We start from the raw sequence: 23,121 nt of genomic DNA, 5'->3' as shown, positions 1-23,121 counted from the left end.
CATTTATGGACGGCCCCTAAGAAGCACGTGTGTGTGTGAATGTGGGTGTCGGTGGTGCTCTCCCCCCTCATGTCGCCGTGCCGGCCTTCATAGGTGCCCTTCGCTAGCAGCACTTGCCCCGACTGTCTGCTAAAGGCTACACGGGGGATCTTTGTCCGTGTGCGAGATGATCGCACGCAGGAGTCGCGAATTAAGAGCTAATCGCGAAGCACGCGCCACCATCCATTACTGTTACGCGTTGTTCACCGCTGTCAGCTGCCCAATTATTGAAAATCAACGCGTGCCATCCGAGACGGACATAGGTACGCGCATACAGGCACGCAAAGACAAAGATCCCCCGTATAGCCTGCACAGACTGTAGGGGCAAGTGCCGTTAGCGAGCAGCACCTCTGAAGGCACGGCACACGAGGGGGTGGGTGGTCAACACCACGCCCGGCCGCCTTTGTCTCCCCAGTGGCGATGTTTACACATCGCACCAGGTACTCATTTGAGACTGAGTCGACATTAGGGACACAATAATGGAGGGTATAACACGTGCACTACATGGACACAATGATGAAGAGTATACACGTGCACTACATGGACACAATGATGGAGAGTATAACACGTGCACTACATGGACACAATAATGGTGGGTATAACACGTGCACTACATGGACACAATAATGGAGAGTATAACACGTGCACTACATGGACACAATGATGGAGAGTATAACACGTGCACTACATGGACACAATAATGGTGGGTATAACACGTGCACTACATGGACACAATGATGGAGGGTATAACACGTGCACTACATGGACACAATGATGGAGGGTATAACACGTGCACTACATGGACACAATGATGGAGGGTATAACACATGCACTACATGGACACAATGATGGAGAGTATAACACGTGCACTACATGGACACAATAATGGTGGGTATAACACGTGCACTACATGGACACAATGATGGAGAGTATAACACGTGCACTACATGGACACAATGATGGAGGGTATAACACATGCACTACATGGACACAATGATGGTGGGTATAACACGTGCACTACATGGACACAATGATGAAGAGTATACACGTGCACTACATGGACACAATGATGGAGAGTATAACACGTGCACTACATGGACACAATAATGGTGGGTATAACACGTGCACTACATGGACACAATGATGGAGGGTATAACACGTGCACTACATGGACACAATGATGGAGGGTATAACACGTGCACTACATGGACACAATGATGGAGGGTATAACACGTGCACTACATGGACACAATAATGGTGGGTATAACACGTGCACTACATGGACACAATGATGGAGAGTATAACACGTGCACTACATGGACACAATAATGGTGGGTATAACACGTGCACTACATGGACACAATAATGGAGAGTATAACACGTGCACTACATGGACACAATGATGGAGAGTATAACACGTGCACTACATGGACACAATAATGGTGGGTATAACACGTGCACTACATGGACACAATGATGGAGGGTATAACACGTGCACTACATGGACACAATGATGGAGGGTATAACACGTGCACTACATGGACACAATGATGGAGGGTATAACACATGCACTACATGGACACAATGATGGAGAGTATAACACGTGCACTACATGGACACAATAATGGTGGGTATAACACGTGCACTACATGGACACAATGATGGAGAGTATAACACGTGCACTACATGGACACAATGATGGAGGGTATAACACATGCACTACATGGACACAATGATGGTGGGTATAACACGTGCACTACATGGACACAATGATGAAGAGTATACACGTGCACTACATGGACACAATGATGGAGAGTATAACACGTGCACTACATGGACACAATAATGGTGGGTATAACACGTGCACTACATGGACACAATGATGGAGGGTATAACACGTGCACTACATGGACACAATGATGGAGGGTATAACACATGCACTACATGGACACAATGATGGAGAGTATAACACGTGCACTACATGGACACAATAATGGTGGGTATAACACGTGCACTACATGGACACAATGATGGAGAGTATAACACGTGCACTACATGGACACAATGATGGAGGGTATAACACATGCACTACATGGACACAATGATGGTGGGTATAACACGTGCACTACATGGACACAATGATGGAGAGTATAACACGTGCACTACATGGACACAATGATGGAGGGTATAACACGTGCACTACATGGACACAATGATGGAGGGTATAACATGTGCACTACATGGACACAATGATGGAGGGTATAACACATGCACTACATGGACACAATGATGGTGGGTATAACACGTGCACTACATGGACACAATGATGGAGAGTATAACACGTGCACTACATGGACACAATGATGGAGGGTATAACACGTGCACTACATGGACACAATGATGGAGGGTATAACACGTGCACTACATGGACACAATGATGGAGGGTATAACACGTGCACTACATGGACACAATGATGGAGGGTATAACACGTGCACTACATGGACAGTGCCGGTGGGTGTTGTAAAGCCCGGACACGAGCACACGGGTCAAACACTCAACTTTCACAGCAGCTTTCAGCGCGGGGCCGAATAGAGTGATCAGAACCCATCAGAGTGTAACTTGAACGATTAAGAGACGAACTTTTTTGGGGTTCTACATCCGCCTGCTTGTGCGCGCGTGTTATCTCACAACCCCATGGCGTTACGGCAAGGGATTGGGAAGGTGTCGGGAGGGGTGGTGGAGGAGACTTTAATCCCCTCCAGCACACTAACTCGGTGTCACTCACACTTACAGCAACACACACACACACACACAAAGACCCCCCGTGTAGCCCACACATGCTGTTGGGGGCAAGTGTTGTTAGCGAGCGCCTATTTAGGGCCGGCACGGCACGCGAGGGTGTGGGTTGCGAGCACCACGCCCGGTCACCTTCGTCTCCCCGGTGCCAATGTTCATACACCGCACCAGGTACTCATTTAAGGCCGAGTCGACCTAGGGGAGGCCCAGGAGAGCGTTCAGATATTCGTCACCGGTGTCGGCTGAGCGGAAATTCATCTTGGGCCGCCGGGTATCGGAGCGAAGCGCGCGAGCGACTTCCCACAAAGAGGGAGCCGCACGACCGCCCCTCTCCGCAACACGCAAGACGTCTCACACACGTGGACCGATTCTAAAGGGACTCACCGCGATCACGGCATTCGTGCGAACCAAGGCAGACGGAACACCTTTTAATGAGATTCTAATACACAGGACTCGACAAGAGGTAAGGAGAGAGACGCGCGCCGCGGGGAGATGCATCGACACCAAGCACGCGCCCAATCACATCACCAAGCACGCAGCCGTGACCTGGCAGGCAATGCTGTCCACCCCCCGTTGATTTTTCTTGTCCACCTTCGGTTGTCCACCTTTTTATGGTGGTGGTGGGGTTCAACGGGGTCAACATCGCGTCACGTCGGGACCTGCACAACACTGGTGAGATATCGGACTACCGAGCAACGGCTCAAATGTTAACAGACGCAATCCAATTATTATAAGGGTCGCCGCACTCGTTGCACGCGAAGCGTTTGCCGCAAATGAACCACAACATCTCGCTGCTGATCTCGTCAATGAGCGTAAACCATCACCACGCGGCACTCTGGTGGTTATCCTCGCGGCTGCAGCAGCGGCTTTTGGCTCAGCCATCGAACGAAAGGTCATCGCGCGCTTTCAGATGCGCTTCTGCGGCCGTCTGGAACGCTCTTCCGATATCAGAAAGCCACTGGAGCCATCCACTTTTACATACGTCTTACGAACTGCTTTTTGTGTTTAGTTGTCCTTACCCAGCACATCCGATTATCACGGGCGGCTACGTATGGTGCAAAAGTTCAACAAACATAATTAAAAACAAATTAGCTCTGATCTTGTCCCGTGTTGAATTTGCCACGACTGCTGTGGTGGTGATGGTCTGCGTGGTCTCCAAACAAGAGTTTAAAGCTTCATCAATTGGAAAAAAAATACTTTTAAAAGTGCTCCTGGTCACTGCTGTGATGTCACTCTCAGCTGCTACGGTGACGCTCACAAAGGTTGCTTTATTGTTTTTCCAATGAAGATTCGAACTTGTGTCGGGACAAACAGCCTCGCACGTACCAATAAGATAAGTAAGAGAGCCGTTTGCATTACTTACAGCCTGGGCTCATAATACAATACAGTTTTGAACATCGTTTCAACATACGCATTCACACACAACTTAATATGTCAAAGTGTTTACAACGGCTGTGGTTTCCAGCAGGGAGGAAGCGATCGCAAGAAGTGGGTGGCATTATTGGTCGTGTTGACCGCTTGACCTTTATTTGTAGATTTGGAAAAATGGTTGGTGGACCATATAGGCAAAGGCAGCGTTCGTGAGCCACTAGCTCCCAAGAAAAGATGCAGTACATCAAGTAGGTTGACAAGCAAACCGTGCAACGTTTTAACGTTTTCCCCATTTTTCTCTGTGAACTCCCGAGTTTTCTCTCCTTTGCTGAAAAACTGAAAACATTTTTTTTTCCAACGTTCACAATGTAGGGGTCTCCGAAAAAATACGAATAAAGAATCATGAGGACCAATGCCATTGTTATCACCCACGCCTTCCCATGGGTTCTTGTCCAATGCCAAAATTCGTACCACGACCACCACTTGGTTCCTAACGCCCTGGGTTAACACTCCAGTGTCCGTCTCGGTGACCTGGTCTCCTCCAACCCAACAAGCGGGTCCCACCCGCCACTACCTCGCTTTCCTGAATACCAAGCAAATGTACCGTATGTTGAACTTCTTTCGCACCGTACGTAGCCAATCGCGCTAATCAAAGGTGCGACGTCGGGGGGGAGGTGACAAGAAACTAAACACACAAATCAGTTTCTAAAGAAGTGAGTTTTCAATCCAGATGCATTCGCGTCGGTCAATGAATTCTGTAGGCTAACACTCAATGCACCGCTTTAAGAGCTTGTTGCTGATGTAGGGTGGGATGTGAAGTGAATAATACAAGGAGCACACAGCAGTCTCCTTAGACCACGGAAGGCGTCTCACACACCTAGCACATGAAGACATCAACCTAAAAAAAACACTGCTTAATCATGAGCTTGTGTGGCTCATCGATAGGTAATCACTTCCCACTGAACACCTACATCAACAACGGGACTTGCTCACTCAGGCACAGTCCGCAAAAAGGCGTCGTCTTGCTTCAACCCGGGGCAGACCCAATCGTCTTCGGAACACTTATTGCTCTACACGTCACAACACCGCCACCCCACCCAAACCACGCACGCCCGCCAACCCCAGCGACGCACGCGGCAAGAGGCTGCCGATTTCTAAAGCCTCTTACCGCAATTGGATTCTCAAAGCGAGCCACAGCGGTGTGTGACAATGGTCGAGGTGGAGTGGAGATTTATTTTCTTGCGCAATTTTTTTGCTTTTTAAAATGAGTACGCAGCGAAAGGGATGGTGGGTAAGCCTCTCCCCGCTTAAATCGTTGCGATAGCCAAGCGCGCCGCCGATGTACCGCCAGGGTGGCAGCGGTGGGTCGCTCGGTGTGGAGGCGAGATGTTAACTACCTCGCCTGGTGTACAGGCGTTCGATCCCGACGCCTGTATATTTGGAGTTACCATTTTTTCCTTGTGGTCACGTAGATTTTTCTCCGGGTCTTCCCCTCCACATTTAGAATCAACAGTTCAGAGTATATGGCTGCTATGAATTTGCACATCGTTGAGCTATCATTTGTGGCCAGGTCGCTTCTGAAAAAGAGCTATACAGCTCAGTTGGGCCTTACCTTGTAAGATGATTCTGAGGCGAGCCGAACCCTGACCAGGATGTGAACTTGTACGCGAGCTGAGCACTTTGACCAGTGCAGGCCCTCGGCCAGTTCAGAATCAGAATATTTGTTTATACTGGAGGAATCTGATGAGCTATAAAGCTCTTTTATCATAGCTGTCCAATTACGACCGTCACGATTCGAACAGCCCCAATCAACGATCGGTAGATATCAATGAGACCGATAATCAACTCCTTCAACGTCGATTCTAGCCATGTGTGAAAAAGTTACTGGGAGTTCAGTGTCCGTTACCACATTTCTACTGCGTTTCGGAAAGAACTAAGATTTGGAAAAATGACTGGCATACGACAGAAATAGGTTTTCCGCTATCACCGAGTAACAAACATTTTAAATAGAGTAATAATACGAAAGCATCACGTAAAAATTAATATACACAAAGCCTGCATGGCTTTCTGAAATTCCAAACCTAAACCACATACAATTTACTCGTTCTATAGTGTACACACAACAGTGACTCGAAAGCTATAATAAGCCAGTTGCGCTCATCCGGCAAACGAAACTGATTATTTCGCTCAACGACGTATGCATAGGATCGCCTGCGTAATAGTCAATAAACAATGTATGTAAAGTATATACGTAAATAGATCAGAATCGAGCCAACAGATCGAATCGGAACGCGCAAAACGAGACGGTCCAAGACAAGAGGGAACAAGCAAGGCTAACTCACCCGTACGAAAGCGCGAGGCACTAAAACGATTCTCCACTCAAAATTGAAACCCCAAATTGTGACGGCTCACCATTTAGAGTGGTGCAATCGTTCCACGCCTCCTTCCCTATAAAGTGTCACATCTACCCTACATAAATACTGCATCGCTCTGTAACACACAACACTACCCCCCCCGCCCCCCCCCCCCATCAATCGACCCCTTTATAATCTTTACAATCACAAATCTTTTAAAAGTTACTTTAAAAAAAGACTCCGTATATCTTTCAAAATGTTCAGGTAAATTATTAAGTGACGTCTTGGAGGCGGCTCGGTGGATAACGCTGCGATGAAGCAATTAAGGGACACCCAACGGCATATGGCAACGAGCAGGAGTTACCTGTGAGAGTCAGTACAGAAAGTAGGTTACCAACAGGCGACCTGTTTTGATTGTGACCCCATCACGTGAGTGGCTCTCTCTCCAGACTCTCCAGTTGCCCTGCCACACAAAAACAACACTCAAAACATCATGAACAGGACCCTCGCGAAAATGGAGTCTCAATACTCAGCGAGGTGTTCCCTAGGTAAACAACAAGCATCGACATTACCCTACCGAGGCCATTGCATTTCTCCCTCTTTCAAGGCAAGAGGAGCAGGCCGTGCAATTGCGAGCTCCTCAGAAGGGCCTCCAATGCATGGGACTCTTCAGACGGCCCCCCGCCCCCCCTGGAGGTTATTTGGCCTTCACCGCCACTCTGGCCAGACAACTGGGAAGAGGTGGGAACATACCCACACTCTAACCCAACCATACGCGATCTGCTGGTCGACTATCTTCTACCCATACGAAGCCGACACATTCCTCGAAGCCGACTGGCGGACGCGACTATCCAATGTGGCGATGCATACGGCAGACAAGTTGCAAAGCAGAGCCCAAGTGGGAGACTTTAAATTGGTCTTTGCCCCGCTAGCTCTGGCTAATATTACCCTGCAGGTTATGTTTTTTTTTTTCCTGCATTGTGGCTCTACGGATGAAATGCCCCTTACAAATGTAAATTATTATTAGACGATGGTGTTGGGGCACTGATAAGATTTTGGCATAAAGGGCTTTACAAACCAAATCGTCACTTAACAAGTCTCCGTCCTCTTTATAAACACAGAGGGCTGTGTACCGCTCCTTCTGAACTTGGTTTTGTTTTATACCCTCGGGACAACATCCAAGAGCGTTAAAACAACGTGAACGGTAATCGGTAATATCTGCATTTCTTATCGCATTTTTCTAAAAAGTTTCCTTAAAAAAAATCACATTAAACTCGTGCAAACAAGTCATCTCTCCATCTTCCCATCGAACGAGAGAGATAATACAATTACAATAAATATATTTTTTAAACATTCGGGTTCTGCAAAAATTGTGGGTCGGGAATTCAGAAGGAGGAAGGGTTGTTAACATCAGAGGGACGACGCACCGCCAGATCGGAATTCCATGCGAGAACGTGGACGTTACGGATTTAAAAACGGCCAGTGAAGCTACTCACTCACGTGTGCTTTCAGGCAGGAAGTAGCACGCTACAACTACTATTATGACGACGTAGAGGTGTTCACGATTGTGCTGCCATGTTGCCTCTCCGATGATGGATTTTCGGGTCGTACTGCACATTAGTGTTGTTTGGCACAACGTCCGACGTTTCGCGCCACGTGCTGGGAGCTTCGTCAGGAACTCGACGGAGGAAACATTGGCGGCGGCAGCGGCAACGCGCGACGCTTTTCTTTAAAACCGTAAAAGAATGTGAGCTGTCACCATTCGGTTCCTGAAGAAGCTCCCAGCAGTTGCAGCGATATGTCGGACAACATGCTGCATGCGCAGTACGAGCTGAAAGCGCATCCGAGAGGGATTAATACTCCTATTGTTACACATTGGGGAGAATGGATGGAAGGGGCCTATGTCATCCAAGCAGTGCACGAGCCACCAGGCTCTTCCCGCACACCATGGTAAAATACATCCTTGGAATTCCTCTCTATGCTCGAACAACAAATATACAACGAGTTGGCAGTCGAGAGTAGGAAATGTTGGTGGCATTGCAACCTGCCAACAAGACTGATGACGATCGCGATGCTAACGAGGATCAATTCGACGATGGTTAACACCATTTCTCTTTTAACAGCACGACTCGGGACTGAGGCCAAGTGCTGTAGAGAGGGAAGGGATACGGTTAAGAATAACGACTGCTTACCTGCGACCAACCCCTAGAACTCAAGCAGGGTTGGACCTGGTTAATATTTGAATCGGAGACTGCCTGGTCATACAAGGTGTCGTAGGCTCGGCTGCAAGATGGACCAGATGGGGACACAGCAATGGGCCTAATCTATCTGCGCTTAAGGCTTGCGTGTTATCCCCTCGTATGGTTGGGTTTTCTCCAGGTACTCCGGTTTTCTCTCAAATGCCAATCACTCATTATTGGAATTGCCCAAACATCCCAATTCAGGACCTTTCTGAAAAAAACGTCGTAACACTCAACGAGGGTTTTCCTGAATCGAGGGCCTTATTGAATAAACTTCCAAAGAGTGTGCGCAATCTCGGATATATAAACTGATCACCATCTCTTGATCTCTTCCTATGCTTCTCTGTGGAGCCTCATACCCCCATCTGCAACATTTCCCAAATTTGGTCTTAATATTCTGGTTGAGGATTAGACCCAGGATAAAGGGTAAACAGTGCTCGGTATAACCTCAGGGGTTAGGTGTTATGAATAAACCAGTAAGACAGACAAAAGTATCGTCTCTGGACCCAGAAAAAATGATAAACTAGTGTTACGTGTAATACGTGAGAGCGAGAGACAGACCGAGGGCTAGAGAATGCGATAAATATTAATGTTGGGCATGCATTGAGAAGTTTGTGGCATTCGGTCAGGCAGCAAGGATTGCGAGATGAGGTGACGCTCAGGCTGGAAGTTGTGCCGGCTAAACAACGACGAATGTGGCTCAACGAAATAAACCTGGAGGCTGTGACAAGCAGCAGCCAGAGCAGACAATGGCTGGCAGCGAGCTACAACAGATTGCTTCTGGACAGTATGCCCTCGTCAATCACGAACTCGCTATCCGCTAATCGCGTCCGGAACTCTACACGACTGCGGCATTGAGGCAGAGAGAAAGTGATGCGATAAAGTTATGGGATAAAGTGATGAGATGATGTGATAATGCGCAGCATCGTCATATTTGAAGTTCATATTAAACTATTTAGATTTATTTTTTATTTACTTTGTGATCAATTCTTTTTTTGCTATGATGTTCATGTATTTAATCGTTTATTTATGTATTTACTTTCGGGAATTAATTCAAAACATAGGTTTTCGTAGAGCCAATATCATTATCCCAAAAAAATGTGCTATTCACTAGCATCTCCGGAACGTATGCCCTCGCGAATAATGAGGGAATACTGTACTCCGATTACCGTATACCATCAGGTCACGGGGGCAGAGCACAAACCTGCTGCTTGCCATTTACGATTGCTTTCTTTTTTTGTTCATGCGGGAATTATTCCAAATTAAACACGAGGGGGGTGGGGTCACATCGGCGGCCTGGGTTCACGCGGGGACAGCGGTGGCGAAGGTGGCAGAGGGCCGATGTCTCTACGGCTAAATCCACCAAAGAAACCTCACAGTCTCCCTGCTCAAACGAGCACGGCGCAGCGCTCAACTCTGTTGGCAGCAGTGGGTACCACGGTGGTGAGACGTTAACTACCTCGGCCTGGTTATACAGGAGGTTGCGGTTCAATCTCGACCCTGACAAATGGATTTTTCACCGAATCCTCCGGGTATTTCCCTCCACGTTTATAAAAATGAGTTTAAGAGTATTTGGCTGCTATAAATTCGCACGTGATAAGCCACTTTGTTGAGCTATCACTTATGGCCAGGTCGCTTCGGAAAAAAGAGCTGTATATATTTCAGTGGGCTTTACCTGGTAAAATAAAAATAGCTTAGCTCATTCTCGGTTCTTTCGGTAAAGTCACGTAGAAGGGAAACAATAAAAGAATAAAAATATAAAACAATACAATTCTCACGACGTTTCGACTGCAACACAAGCAATCATCATCAGGTGATGATTTCTCATCATCAGGTGATGACTGCTTGTGTTGCAGTCGAAACGTCGTGAGAATTTTATAGTTTTATATTTTTATTATTTTTGTATTATTTTATTGTTTCCCTTCTACGTGACTTTACCGAAAGAACCAAGAATATGCATCCCTGCAGTCACGAAAGCTTTAAATCAAAATTTAGCTTAGCTTAGTTCAATTAGTCAACATTTTACATTTTAATCAGTCTCGATCTGTGGAATTTACATTTAGTCAAGGCTACTACATCTCGTGCCATCATTCTCTTCGCCTAGCTGACGAAAGCAGTCAAGCTTCAGTCAAATGCTCTGCGCTATTAAATGTTGTTGTGAGGTTCGTGCCGTTCCTCCACTCCTCAGCCAATCGATAAACTCAGTAAATTGTTCGATACGGGGACTCTACTTACGAACGAGTTATGTTCCAGAGGTCTGTTCGCAAGTCGATTTGCTCGTAAGTCCAACTTTACTCCTGTCGATTCCAAACATGTTGTACAGCATGTACACTAAACACGGGGAATGGCTTGAAAATTTGTATAATCTCCTGTAGATGCCACTGGTTCATGTTCTGCATAAGCAGATGCCACCACCGCCATCTATTGCACGGCAGTTGAACATACGACTCTCGATCCGAACGAGCAACTCGACATACGGACAGGTTTGTTCGTATCTCTGAAAGTTCGTAAGTAGAGGAGTCTCTGTGGGCACATCGGGCGAGTTAATGAATGAAGCGAGGGGGGGAAGGGAGAATCGATCGTGACTGCGCCATGCACGCGCTTTGGTCAGCGGCACTTTGGCTCTCTGGTGGGGCGGCGGCCGCCGTTTCGTCCGCTCGCGGTCATCGTTGGCTAAAAAAATAAGACACCTGTTTCACGAACAATTTCGCCACTAATTTCGTGAACAAGGTCAACAACCGATTGGCAGCCTTGGGCCGTAGCAGAAATTCGACATTCCTATAAACGGGGACAAATCTCTTTGCTGGAAAACCACCGTTGGACGCTGCGGTAATAATTACATTAAAAAACTTTAAAAGGACGACGGACTCGGGCAAACCTTTCAACTGGGATTTGAACTTCGCGACCTCCTGCTCGGGAGTTGAGCACTGCAACCTCCGTGCGAGACCCCACCCCCAGATTTACATCTCACCCCAATATCGGTTAATCTTAAGAAAGCAATCTCAATCAATCAATATTAATTAGGAGATTACATTCCTGTAAAAAACACCAAAATGTGGGTTCATATTGTTAAACCCTCGAGTAATCGGTAATCAGAGTACTTTACTTTTACAGAGTGTCACCCTCCCGGCACTGCGGCGTGTGGCCACCGTTCATCAGCTCAGGTTGTAACCGACGCCGGCCCCTTTGGGCCTTTGCGTGGCGCCGACGGGATCGGAGCGGCCTCCCGCCGGCCCTCCCCCGCTAGCGTCGGCCCCGGGTGCCGGGCTCGGAATCCAACTCATGCCCTGCAGGGTGCGGCCACCCGCGCCGCCATCCAGGCCGGCGTGCGCGTTCTCGCTGACGAAGGCTGCGCACACGCACGTGGGAAAAACCAGAAACGACGATCACCGGCACAATCCGAGTCATCATCATTTGTCATCTGCACCTTGAGGGGTTCATGCTCGCAGCAGCGGCTTTTGGGCTGGCCATCGAACAAAGGCGGCGGTCGTGCGCTTTCGGATGCGCTTCTGCGGCCGTCTGGAAATCTCTTCCTTCTGATATTAGGAAGCCACTGGAGCAATACACTTTTAAATCTAGTTTGAAATGTAATTTCTTTAAAACTGCTTTGTGTTTAGTTTGTTGTCCTTCCCCTGCAGCTTCTGTTATCACCATTAGCGACAGTACGGTGCAGAAGAAGTTCAACATACATATGTACATCAGGGCTGTGCAACCCTGGCCGGATTTATTTCTTACCGGCTGAGCAGAATGTAAAAAGTCTCACGAACTATTAGTCGAATAGATTGGTTGAGTCACTGAGAGCCAAGTCAGAATGAAAACCGCGGACTGGATTTGTGCATCCCTGGTGTTAATGATAGCGACACTGTCATTGCTGTTGTCATCATATTTAACTGCATATGTGAGTGAATCATCAACTTCATCATCATCATCACAACTGACACACACGCACACTGCAACATTATCACAGTCATCATCAGCATGATCAGTGCATATCCGAGTCCACATAATGACCACCGCCATCATCTTCACCACCACCTCTAAAACTGCACGTGAGTCAACATCACCATCATTATCATCACTGGCACACGTACACGAGTCTGCAAGAACACCACTACCATCACCGTTATCATAACCTCAAGGACACACAGGCAAGTCTGAACCACAAATCATCATCATCATCATCGCCACCGGCATCATAGCCCTACAGGTTAATCGCTCACTCACACACCGATATCACTGTGGTGTGAGCCACCAAAAGCACATCGCATCCGGAAAACACGCAGTGAACACGAAGGGGGGGGGGGGGTCAAGGGTCGAGGGTAAGAGTTCAGCAGAAGCAGCAGGGTGGTGAGGTTATACCTGAGGGCGCGACCTTTCGCCGTCTCTTCACGTCCTCGGCGCACAACGCGCCCAGCGTGACGCTCACCTGTCTGCCTCGCACACAGGTGAGCGCTGAGTCAGCATAACCGCTCTGCCGTGCGTACACACAGGTGAGCGCCGAGTCAGCATAACCACTCCGCCGTGCGTACACACAGGTGAAAGCCGAGTCAGCATAACCGTTCCGCTGTGCCCATTGCATCCATATCCGTGTGTTGTGTGTGTAGATACATGTGAGTGTGTGCGCACTTGTGGGCTGGGGGATTGTCGTAGGGATTTCAAAGCGCTACGAACACGGCGACCTGTGTTCAATTCCCGCTCACGGCCAACATCGGTGATGAATATCTGAACCGGTCCTGGGCCTCCCGTAGGTCAACTCATCCTCAAATGAGGACCTGGTGCGGTGTGTAAAATCGTCACTAGGGAGACAAAGGCTGCCAGGCAAGGTGCTAGCCACCCACCCCCTGGTGTGCCGCGCAGGCGTTCATAGGCGCTCGCTAACGGCGCTTGCTCCAAGTCTGTTAAGGCTACGCGGGGGGGATCTGCGTGAGTTCGTGTGTGTACACGTGTCTCCGTGTGTGTGCGTGTTTGTCTTCATATGTGAACTTGCCGAGAGTTGTGAATGGCGTCCCCTCGGACGTCCAGTGAGTAGAGAGCACCAATGTGGCTTAACTGCTGAAACGCACCAAGACAACGCGAACAGAAACGTTTATATGTTGACATTAAACCTCCAATACAAACTACAATGCCAATATCAAGTGGAACATCAATACCAGCTGGAACACTGTTGATCAATAGGACCATAGCACAAATAAGACGGTTAATCTATTAAATAACTCCGAAGTGTCTCTATGTTTAATAAGCCTGCAGCAACGCTCGTCTTCCATTAGCAATGCTTTGCCGGCAGGTGGAAATTCCACGGTCCTGTGGTGGGGATCAGTCACTTCAACTTGATTTGGTGCTTTCGTGACTGCAGGAATTACTCTTTGGTTTTTTCGGTAAAGTCACGTAGAAATAAGAGATAATAATAATAAAATAAAATTACATAATAGCATACGATGTTCCGATTGCAACGCAAGCAATCGCCATCAGGTATAGAAGAGCTAAATTTAAGAGAGAGAGGAAACACAGAGAGATGGAGAAGCACATCAAATTGAACAAGATTTAGTAAAATTTGGAAACAATATAATGCAGCACAGAGGGTAGTGTTTTGACCGACCCTCTGTGCTGCATTATATTGCATTATATTGTTTCCAAAATTTGTCTAAATCTTGTTCAATTTGATGTGCTTCTCCATCTCTCTGTGTTTCCTCTCTCTCTTCAATTTAGCTCTTCTATACCTGATGATGATTGCTCGCGTTGCAATCGAAACGTCGTATGCTATTATGTAATTTTATTTTATTATTATCAGTCACTTCGTAGGACTAAAACTGCTGGCTTTCCACAAGGCGCATGGTGGGATTGGCTCCATGCTATAGCCTATGGAGCTCGGTGCACCAAGAGGAATTTGAAAATTCATAAAGGCAACACACCGTTCCGTAGTTGGGATGCTCGGGCTAGAGACGAGAATGAGATTGTTATTATTTAGAGTGGCAGATTTCAACCGCTTCTGATGGATATTGCTTTGGTCACGTGACATCAGAGCATCTGGTTGCTGTCTGTGTATGTGTGCAACTTCATTTCACAGGACCCCTGGGCCAAATGAGACCTACCACTTCAAAATAGCCTGCAAACGAGATTTATCCATCACTGCAAGCATCTCAGCTACTCGTCATAAGAACGCAGCACAGCAAAGCGTGGACTAATATCGTCTGTCTCTTCTAAATGGGATTGAGCGTTGCCCTCTCGCGCACGAGCATTTTCTCCTGGTGCTCCGGTTCCCTCCCACACGTATTCACACTCATGAGTTGGCTGAAAATATTTTAATACATAGGAAACCACAGAGCTTCAGCAACTGTTGGTGCCGGCTCACTGCCTAGCTGCGGCTTTCCCCGATTATCTGTGGTTCCCCGTGCTCCCCGAGTCGTTCTCTCCCATCGAGAGTGAGCGCATTATATACGTTCAAATAATTATCACTTGGTAACCGTGTGAGCAAGAGAGAACCAGTCGGAGGCATCACATTCGAGAGGGTTACGCGAACCCTCATTATAATTCACGTCCTGCGTGTTAACGTGTAGCCCGGCAGAAAGGAAAGTCTAGCTCGGCCCTCGGAAAGCAAACAGTTGACACAACCCTTGATTGGAGAAGCCAAAGGCCAGACGGACTTAATCCGGCAACTCACCTGGTTCCTGTCCTTGCGGCCCAGGGGGTATGGCCAGCACCTGAGCGAGAGGGTACCAGGCAACCGTATGATGAATACAGTGATGGATGCAAGGCCACCATATGCGGAACCCCCGCAAGCGCGGGCACACCAATGAGAATGCGTGTCCACATGTGTACAGCTGTGCACACACAACAATCCCTCGTATAGCCGACACAGACCGTAGGAGCAGGTGCTGTTAGCGAGCACCTACAAAGGCCAGCACGGCACACGAGTGGGTGGGTGACCAGCAACACGCCCGGCCGCCTTTGTCACCCGAGTGGAGATGTTTAGACACCGCACCAGGTACTAATTTTGAAGCTGAGTCGACCTAGGGGAGGCCCAGGATCGGTTCAAATAATCGTTACTGGTGTTGGCCGTGAGCGGGAGTTGAACTCTGACCGCCGGGATTTGGAGCGCAGCGCGCTAACTACTGCACTACCGCTCCCCACTGGACTGTGTGCGCACACACAGACTGACGCGCACGTACAGGCCAACGCACACAAGCCATATGTACATGCAGTGCCCGTTTGTCAATCCACTGCTGGATGAGGTTCGAGAGCCTACCAAACACACCATGAGGGTCGTGGAGATTATATGACCATGTAGGCTCCCCCGAGGCCTTCAAACTAAACTAGAAGTACTACATCTGACACCGTGATGTTGAAGCATGGGGCCCCCCCAAAGCGCGGGACCCGGGGCGGTCGGTCCGATTCGTCGTTAACCCCGGGATGACTTTGCTCGTCAGTCCAGGTTGGTGCCGGTGGGGAGTGTAGACGTGGGGGAGGCATGTAAGTAGTGTATAGTACAGTGGCTACCCATCAATGCACTTATCCAAACATGTTGTGGGCATTTAGCTTTATGTGCAAGGTGCTGATATGACTTTGTATTCATTGCCTCAAACATTCACGATATCTTCTCTTACATTTATTTCCACAGCAAAACAAACCTCCATAACAAACTCAACACTGCTTGAAATGACCGAGTGCGATTTCTTCCGATCGTCCTGTCTACCTCACTTCGAGGTTCCTTGTATCTTACACCTACGTTAGGAATTTGTGGTCGTGTTGATTTGCTTCCATACACTTACAAGTCCCGGTTCAAATTACTCTCACATTGCTGGATGCTTTCATCTTGTTGTGCAACTGTACACATTGCTGTACCTGCTTCTGTCTCTATCAACTGGGTTCTAACCTGGACTAGTCACGGGCTCTCACCTGGGATAGACATGGGCTGGGATAGGTACAGGCTCTCACCTGGGATAGACAAGGGTTCTCACCTGGGATAGATACGGGTTCTCACCTGGGATAGATACGGGCTCTCACCTGGGATAGGTACAGGCTCTGACCTGGGATAGACATGGGTTCTCACCTGGGACAAGTATGGGTTCTCACCTGGGATAGGTACGGGTTCTAACCTGGGACAAGTATGGGTTCTCACCTGGGATAGGTACGGGTTCTCACCTGGTAAAGACATAGGTTCTCACCTGGGATAGACATGGGTTCTCACCTGGGATAGGTACGGGCTCTCACCTGGGAAAGATACGGGCTCTCACCTGGGATAGACATGGGTTCTCACCTGGGATAGGTACGGTTCTCACCTGGGATAGGTACGGGTTCTCACCTGGGATAGACAAGGGTTCTCACCTGGGATAGGTACGGGCTCTCACCTGGGACAAGTACGGGCTCTCACCTGGGATAGACATGGGTTCTCACCTGGGATAGGTACGGTTCTCACCTGGGATAGGTACGGGTTCTCACCTGGGATAGGTACGGGTTCTCATCTGGGATAGGTACAGGCTCTCACCTGAGATAGACCATGGGTTCTCATCTGGGATAGGTACGGGTTCTCACCTGGGATAGGTATGGGTTCTCCACCTGGTTGAACAGTGAGGATGTGTGTAGGCAGAGTGACGTGGCTGCTTGTGTAATAACTAGGCACGCTGTACGATGCATCAGTTCATTGACTAAAATCCATTCCCAAGCTCACAATACATGCATCGCATCAGGCATGTCAGAATGGATTACGTCTGATCTGTTCATGTAGTAATTGATTCATATAGGGGCCCCTACGTTCGCCACGATGTTACAAAATAATCAATCCCCAAATCAAATCTTGATTCGTGATCGTGACAAATCAAAGGGGCGAATTGTTACGAGCCGAAGATTAAGGACACAAAACTGTGTGTGCGAAATGATTGGATTTGCGAACATCGATAGGAAATTACTGCTAACACCATCGTGCATATACACTCACTGAGTGTAGGTGATTGATTGGTCACGGTGGACATGTGATGGTCGGATATGCGGCGCAGTACTTTCATATGGAAGGGGTTTCTGCATTGCGATGTTTCTGCCAAATATCCAGAGAAAATCCAAAAAACAGAGGCGATATAAACCTTCACACCACAGCGGCTAGGAACGCACACTCTGGCAAACTATTGTGTCGCACACAAGCTATGGTGTTACGCACACAAGCTATGATTTTACGCGCACAAGCTATGCCGTGTTGATGTTTCTTAATCAAGGTGGAGCCAGTACAACACAGGTCTGTTGCTGGTACAATAATATGGTGATCATTGCACCTGTCAAAAATAATTTGGCCTTTCAAAGCTTCCACATGTAGACAACATAGGAAACAGGTTTTCGTAATCTAAAGATCTGTTGTAGGTCGTACAACTCTTGCTTACTGTGTAAATTTCACATTCCAGCTCACGGCCTTATACTGCCCGCAACAATTCAATTACCGGGGGCTACTATAATGCAATGCCGCGATTCTCACTCTTCCACACACGTACGCGCGCACGCACGCACGACTTACTCGCGAGGGTGAACGTCCATGGAGTGGTGTGCCATCCTGTCACCGCCAACTCCACCAATGCCAGACAACTGTATTGGAACACACGCCCACAGACACACCGAGAGTCTGTTTAGCCTTAAAGATTAGGGGAAAGTGCCGTTAGCGAGCGCTGTTTAAGGCTGGAACCGGCGAATGAGACAGTGGTGTGGCCAGAGCCGTCCACACCCAACAGCTTTTGTGTTGTGAGTCATGATGTTAACGCAATGTACCACACACTTACTCATATAAGGTCGCATCAACCTAGGGGAGGCCCAGGACCGGTTCAGATACCACTTGGCACTTATGTGCACCACGGCAGGGAATTGAACTCAGGCAGCAGGGATTGTGGCACAGTGTACACTGCTTCTCCCACACACATGATGACGTTGATGCTGGTTTCAATGATGACATTTTATAACAATTTGGCTTTGGTGGTGGCCAACCAACGTTGAGTCAGAATTGGGGGGGGGAGTTGGGCGGAGGCAGATTATTTCAGGGACTGAAATGTGAAATTCCAAAGTAACAGTCGAATAAAATACTGCATCTACACACATGAGATGCGGTGAGAGAGAGCGAGGCAGTGTGTGTGTGTGGTGCGCGCGCGACACTGAGCCTGCATTAACGGCTGCCGTAAAGTGCTCGCGATTAAGCGTCTGATGATAACGGGACACTGGCGATTGGGTTAAAGAGTCCCGGGGTGGAGGCGCATCGATAGGTCGGCCGCCGGGGTCAAACAGCCGGGGTCAAGCCATCAGCGGTGGCGAGATGCCCCACCGTGATTGGGTATTAGCGGAGGGGCCTGGGCTGTGGCCGTCAGGCCAAAGCCGACACTAAGCCCGTGTGTAAATACTGCAGCCCTAATCTCCACTCCTCCGGCAAGTGTGAGCGGTGGTGCAGTGCTTCACAGAGAGTGTACTCAAGCTGGGGTCCATCCAAACCTGGGTTCGATTCCTGGTCATGAAGTGCATCTTCACTCGTGGGAAGTTGGTGTCTGAACTGAACCCTGCCCTAGACCTCCTACAAAGCAACACGCGTGGTGTGCTGCAGGCGTATGGAGTGTGTGTGTGTGCGTGGGATGGGGACGTCTGTGTGTTTGTGTTGTGTGTGGTTGGTGCAATGCCATACAAAGCCAGCGACCCCGGCACGATACCCACTCATGGCCAACATCAGTGACGAATATCTGAACCAGTCCCGGGCCTTCCCTAGATCCACTCGGCCTTACATGAGTACCTGGTGCAGTGTGTAAATGCAACACATTCGTTAAGAACAGTGCATTAAAAGAAAAAATATATAACAGACGATGTTTTGGGCAATGGCTCTTCTTCATAGCACATAAAGGTCAGAGAGGTAGAGTGGATCTTGGAGAATGCACATTATTCCAAGTGGCCCTCCTGAAAGAGTTTTGAGACAGAGTAACGCTATCCTAGGTATACAAGCAACATAATAACGCTCTTCATTGTCTTTCAATGTGACGAGTTTACCTTCAAACGAAGACGCGAGCCATAAATAAAGTAGCGTGACCAAACGAAGGCTGTGTCCTGAACTGACACGGAGTTTGAGTCACCGTTAATGAGAACAGAATACAAGTAAAATTGATGTTTCCTTTAATGGGAGGTGGCTGAGTGATCCAGAGGTCAGAGCACTGAGCTGGCAACAGCCGAGTCCTGGGTTCGAATCCAGCCTGTGATTAAACCAGTTTCGCAAGGACAGTGAATTTATGCTCTCGGCCCATTCATCAATGCCTGTACACTGAAAAAAACATCCCATTAAATTTGTTTCCGTGCGTAGTTTGGCTACATTCTGAATCTGGGAATTAAACGTATTGGGTTGACTGTCACGTGACAAACGATACTCCCAGTGGCCAGGTGGGAAAGTGGTGTGGACCAGAAAACGTAGAAAGGATCTCAAGAGGTAGCTTCGTGATATCTGCATTCTCGGGCCGTGCTGTGTGGAACAGAGTGTCACTTAAAGAAAAAGGGATATCACAGGTAGCTCTGCGATATCCACTTCAGTGGGTCGTTCTGTGTGGACCAGTGTCACTTCAAGAATCAGGGATCTCAGAAGTAGCTCTGTAATATCCGCTTCAGTGGGCCGTTCGCTAACACAAAGGGGTCCACCGCTCCGTGACAGATCTGAACAAATAATTTTATCTTGCGGCTCGGCACTCGATAGCGCGGTTGCGATAACTTTGTGGAAAATTATAAAGAGAATGCAAAGTTACGGTGAAGCACGTCATTAATGCACGGATCACCTCTACGACTGCCACGACGCAAATGCAGTGATTTCACGAAAGTGCCAGATCGCGGCTTTGAAGTCTTCTTTCTGAGTAACCGAGCTTCAAACTCACGTCAGCCAGCCCAGGACGCACAGCCTCAGCACGCATACCCCCAAGAGCAGTCTGAATTTACGGTGCTGCATCTTGCTTTTTCAAGCAAATGAAGCCAAATGGTACGAGCGAATCAATAATTGTCACCCGCACTTCACCAAACACACGGCAGTGCAATCTCAACCCCACGATGCGAAACAAACTCCCGTTGCTGCACATGAAAGAGTTAAGGGAGGTATGAGAGGGGCATTCTTGTCCCCCAGTTTAGTGCTCAGAATGACTGGTGGGGGCTGGGGTAGATTCAGCGTGGATCAATGTTTCTCTAGTAAGTTGACCTTGAAAGAGGGGGCGATTTGTGGGGGAGAGGAGGCGGAGGGAAGAGATGCAAGTGAATACGCACACACACACAAGGATGCACACACACAAGGATGTACACACACAAGGATGTACACGCATACACATACAAATACACACACACAAAAAGACAAAGAACCCCCATACATTTTGATTTAAAGCTTTCGTGACTGCAGGGATTCATATTTTTGGTTCTTTCGGTAAGGTCACGTGACTTTACCGAAAGAACCAAGAATATGAACCCCCATACAGCTTTTTACAGACTGTTGGGGAAAGTGCTATTCGCAGCAGACACCTGTATGGTGTGGCCAGCAAAATGTCTGGCCACCTTTGTCTCCCCAGTTCTGATTTTTACACACTGCACCAGGTACTTATTTAAAGCCATGCTGACCTCGGGGAGGTCCAGGACTGGTTCACATATTATTTGCACCTTTGGGTGCAACTCCTCCGTGTATGACAACGGTCCATGGAAGTGGGTACCACTGAGCTAATGCCTAATTTATTTAAGTTACCTTTTTCTTTATTTACCCATGCACCAGGGGGCACAAACGTTCTCACTCGCTTGGTCAATGAGAGTAATGTTCATCGCGCGACAGCCAAATCAATATATATCTCATTCTCAGAGATGTTTATTAATTAAGTGAAAAACCAAATCTAATATGACGGAGGTATTTTTTTAATGTAGTCATTGGTGACTGGGTTGAGACCATCCACTCAATACCACTTGAACACTCGGTTTAATCTGTTAAAACTATAAACTATGCATTTTCTATATTATCAGGTAAGGCCCAATGAGCTGTCTAACTCTTTTCCCGAAGAGACCTGGACGCAAATGATAGCTCAACAAAGTGGCTTCTCACGTGGAAATTTATACCAGCCAAATGTCCTAAACGCATGTTGATTCTAAATTTGGAGGGAAAAACCGGAGCACCCGGAAAAAAATCCACACGACTACGGGGAGAGAGACATGCAAACTCCAAATATAGAGCAGGCGTCAAGGTCGGGATCGAACCCACGACCTCCTGAATACCATGCGAGGTAGTTAACATCTCCTAGCCACCGTGGCGACTGCGTCTGCCTGGATTCGAACCCAGAGACTCAGCGGTGGGCGGCGGCGGATCGGTACTCTGACCCCTGAGCCACCCAGCCACCTACGGTGTCGTTGACAAAATAATAATTATTCCAGAACCAATCAAACCTTGTGTTATGTAAAGCACGGGCCGCGTGCGGGTTAGTGGGAGCCCGGCTCGCCGAGGTGCCGCGAGGGTACGTTTGAAGGGTAATTTTGTGACCCCGGTCGAAAACTAATTTCATTTAATTTTTTTAAGCCTAAACAAAAAAATCAACGCTCGCGAGTGATTGCCGCTTGCAAAATTGATAGACAGGTTATGACGCATCTAATGTGGTTGCTTAGCAATGAACAATGAGCACTTTCAAGAATGTAAAGCACGAATGTAAATCCACAGGCATGCCAAAGACAAACACACGTATACACACACACACATATACACATACACACGTATACACATACACACGTATACACATACACACGTATACACATACACACGTATACACATACACACACGTATACACGCACACGTATACACGCACACGTATACACATACACACGTATACACATACACACGTATACACATACACACGTATACACATACACACGTATACACATACACACGTACACACGTATACAAGAACAAAGAGACCCATATATAGTCATATGGACAGAATATACAGGCCCTGTCAGTGAGCATTTATTGCAGATGGCGTGGCACACATGGGTGGGAAAATGTAGTACACGATGCCCGTCCACCTTTGTTTCCCCAGTACTGATATTTACACACTAATTTACGGCCCAGTCAACCTAGCAGAGGCACAGGACCGGTAAAGATATCGCTCGGCATGAGTTGTTCACCATGACCGGGAATGGAACCTAGGTCACTGTGCTTAGATTGCAGCATGTTAACCACTACCCCAAGATAATAATCCCCTGTATAGCCTTAACAGAAGTTTGGGGCAAGTGCTGTCACCAAGCAACTATATGAAGGCTGGCACGGTACATGAGGTGATGGGTGGTTGGCATCACGCCCGACCGCCTTTGTCAGTGGCTA

The 23,121-nt window shown here is 48.1% G+C and overlaps 1 protein-coding gene across 6 annotated transcripts in view; it reads right to left on the bottom strand.

Annotated features, from left to right (window-relative positions):
- Positions 1-3,233: 3,233 nt before the first annotated feature.
- GPATCH2L (G-patch domain containing 2 like) overlaps positions 3,234-23,121 on the bottom strand; it is a 34,641-nt gene continuing 14,753 nt past the window's right edge. For 5 of the 6 annotated variants that reach the window (XM_076071548.1, XM_076071547.1, XM_076071544.1 and 2 more), the window contains 4 exons: positions 18,298-18,365; positions 15,460-15,499; positions 13,161-13,853; positions 3,234-12,150 (listed from right to left, as the gene is read on the bottom strand). In XM_076071548.1, the coding sequence (XP_075927663.1) occupies positions 13,773-13,853; positions 15,460-15,499; positions 18,298-18,365 (189 nt within the window). In that variant the 3' untranslated portion in view covers positions 3,234-12,150; positions 13,161-13,772. The remainder of the gene's footprint in view (positions 12,151-13,160; positions 13,854-15,459; positions 15,500-18,297; positions 18,366-23,121) is intronic. The other variant, XM_076071549.1, reaches the window with a different exon arrangement.

The sequence above is a fragment of the Petromyzon marinus genome, chromosome 33 (assembly GCF_048934315.1).
Source record: "Petromyzon marinus isolate PM22_M1 ecotype Great Lakes invasive population chromosome 33, UKy_Petmar_22M1.pri1.0, whole genome shotgun sequence".
NCBI lineage: Eukaryota > Metazoa > Chordata > Hyperoartia > Petromyzontiformes > Petromyzontidae > Petromyzon > Petromyzon marinus.
The sequence above is the reverse complement of the archived record's forward strand: the minus strand, read 5'-3'. Positions and strand labels throughout refer to the sequence as shown.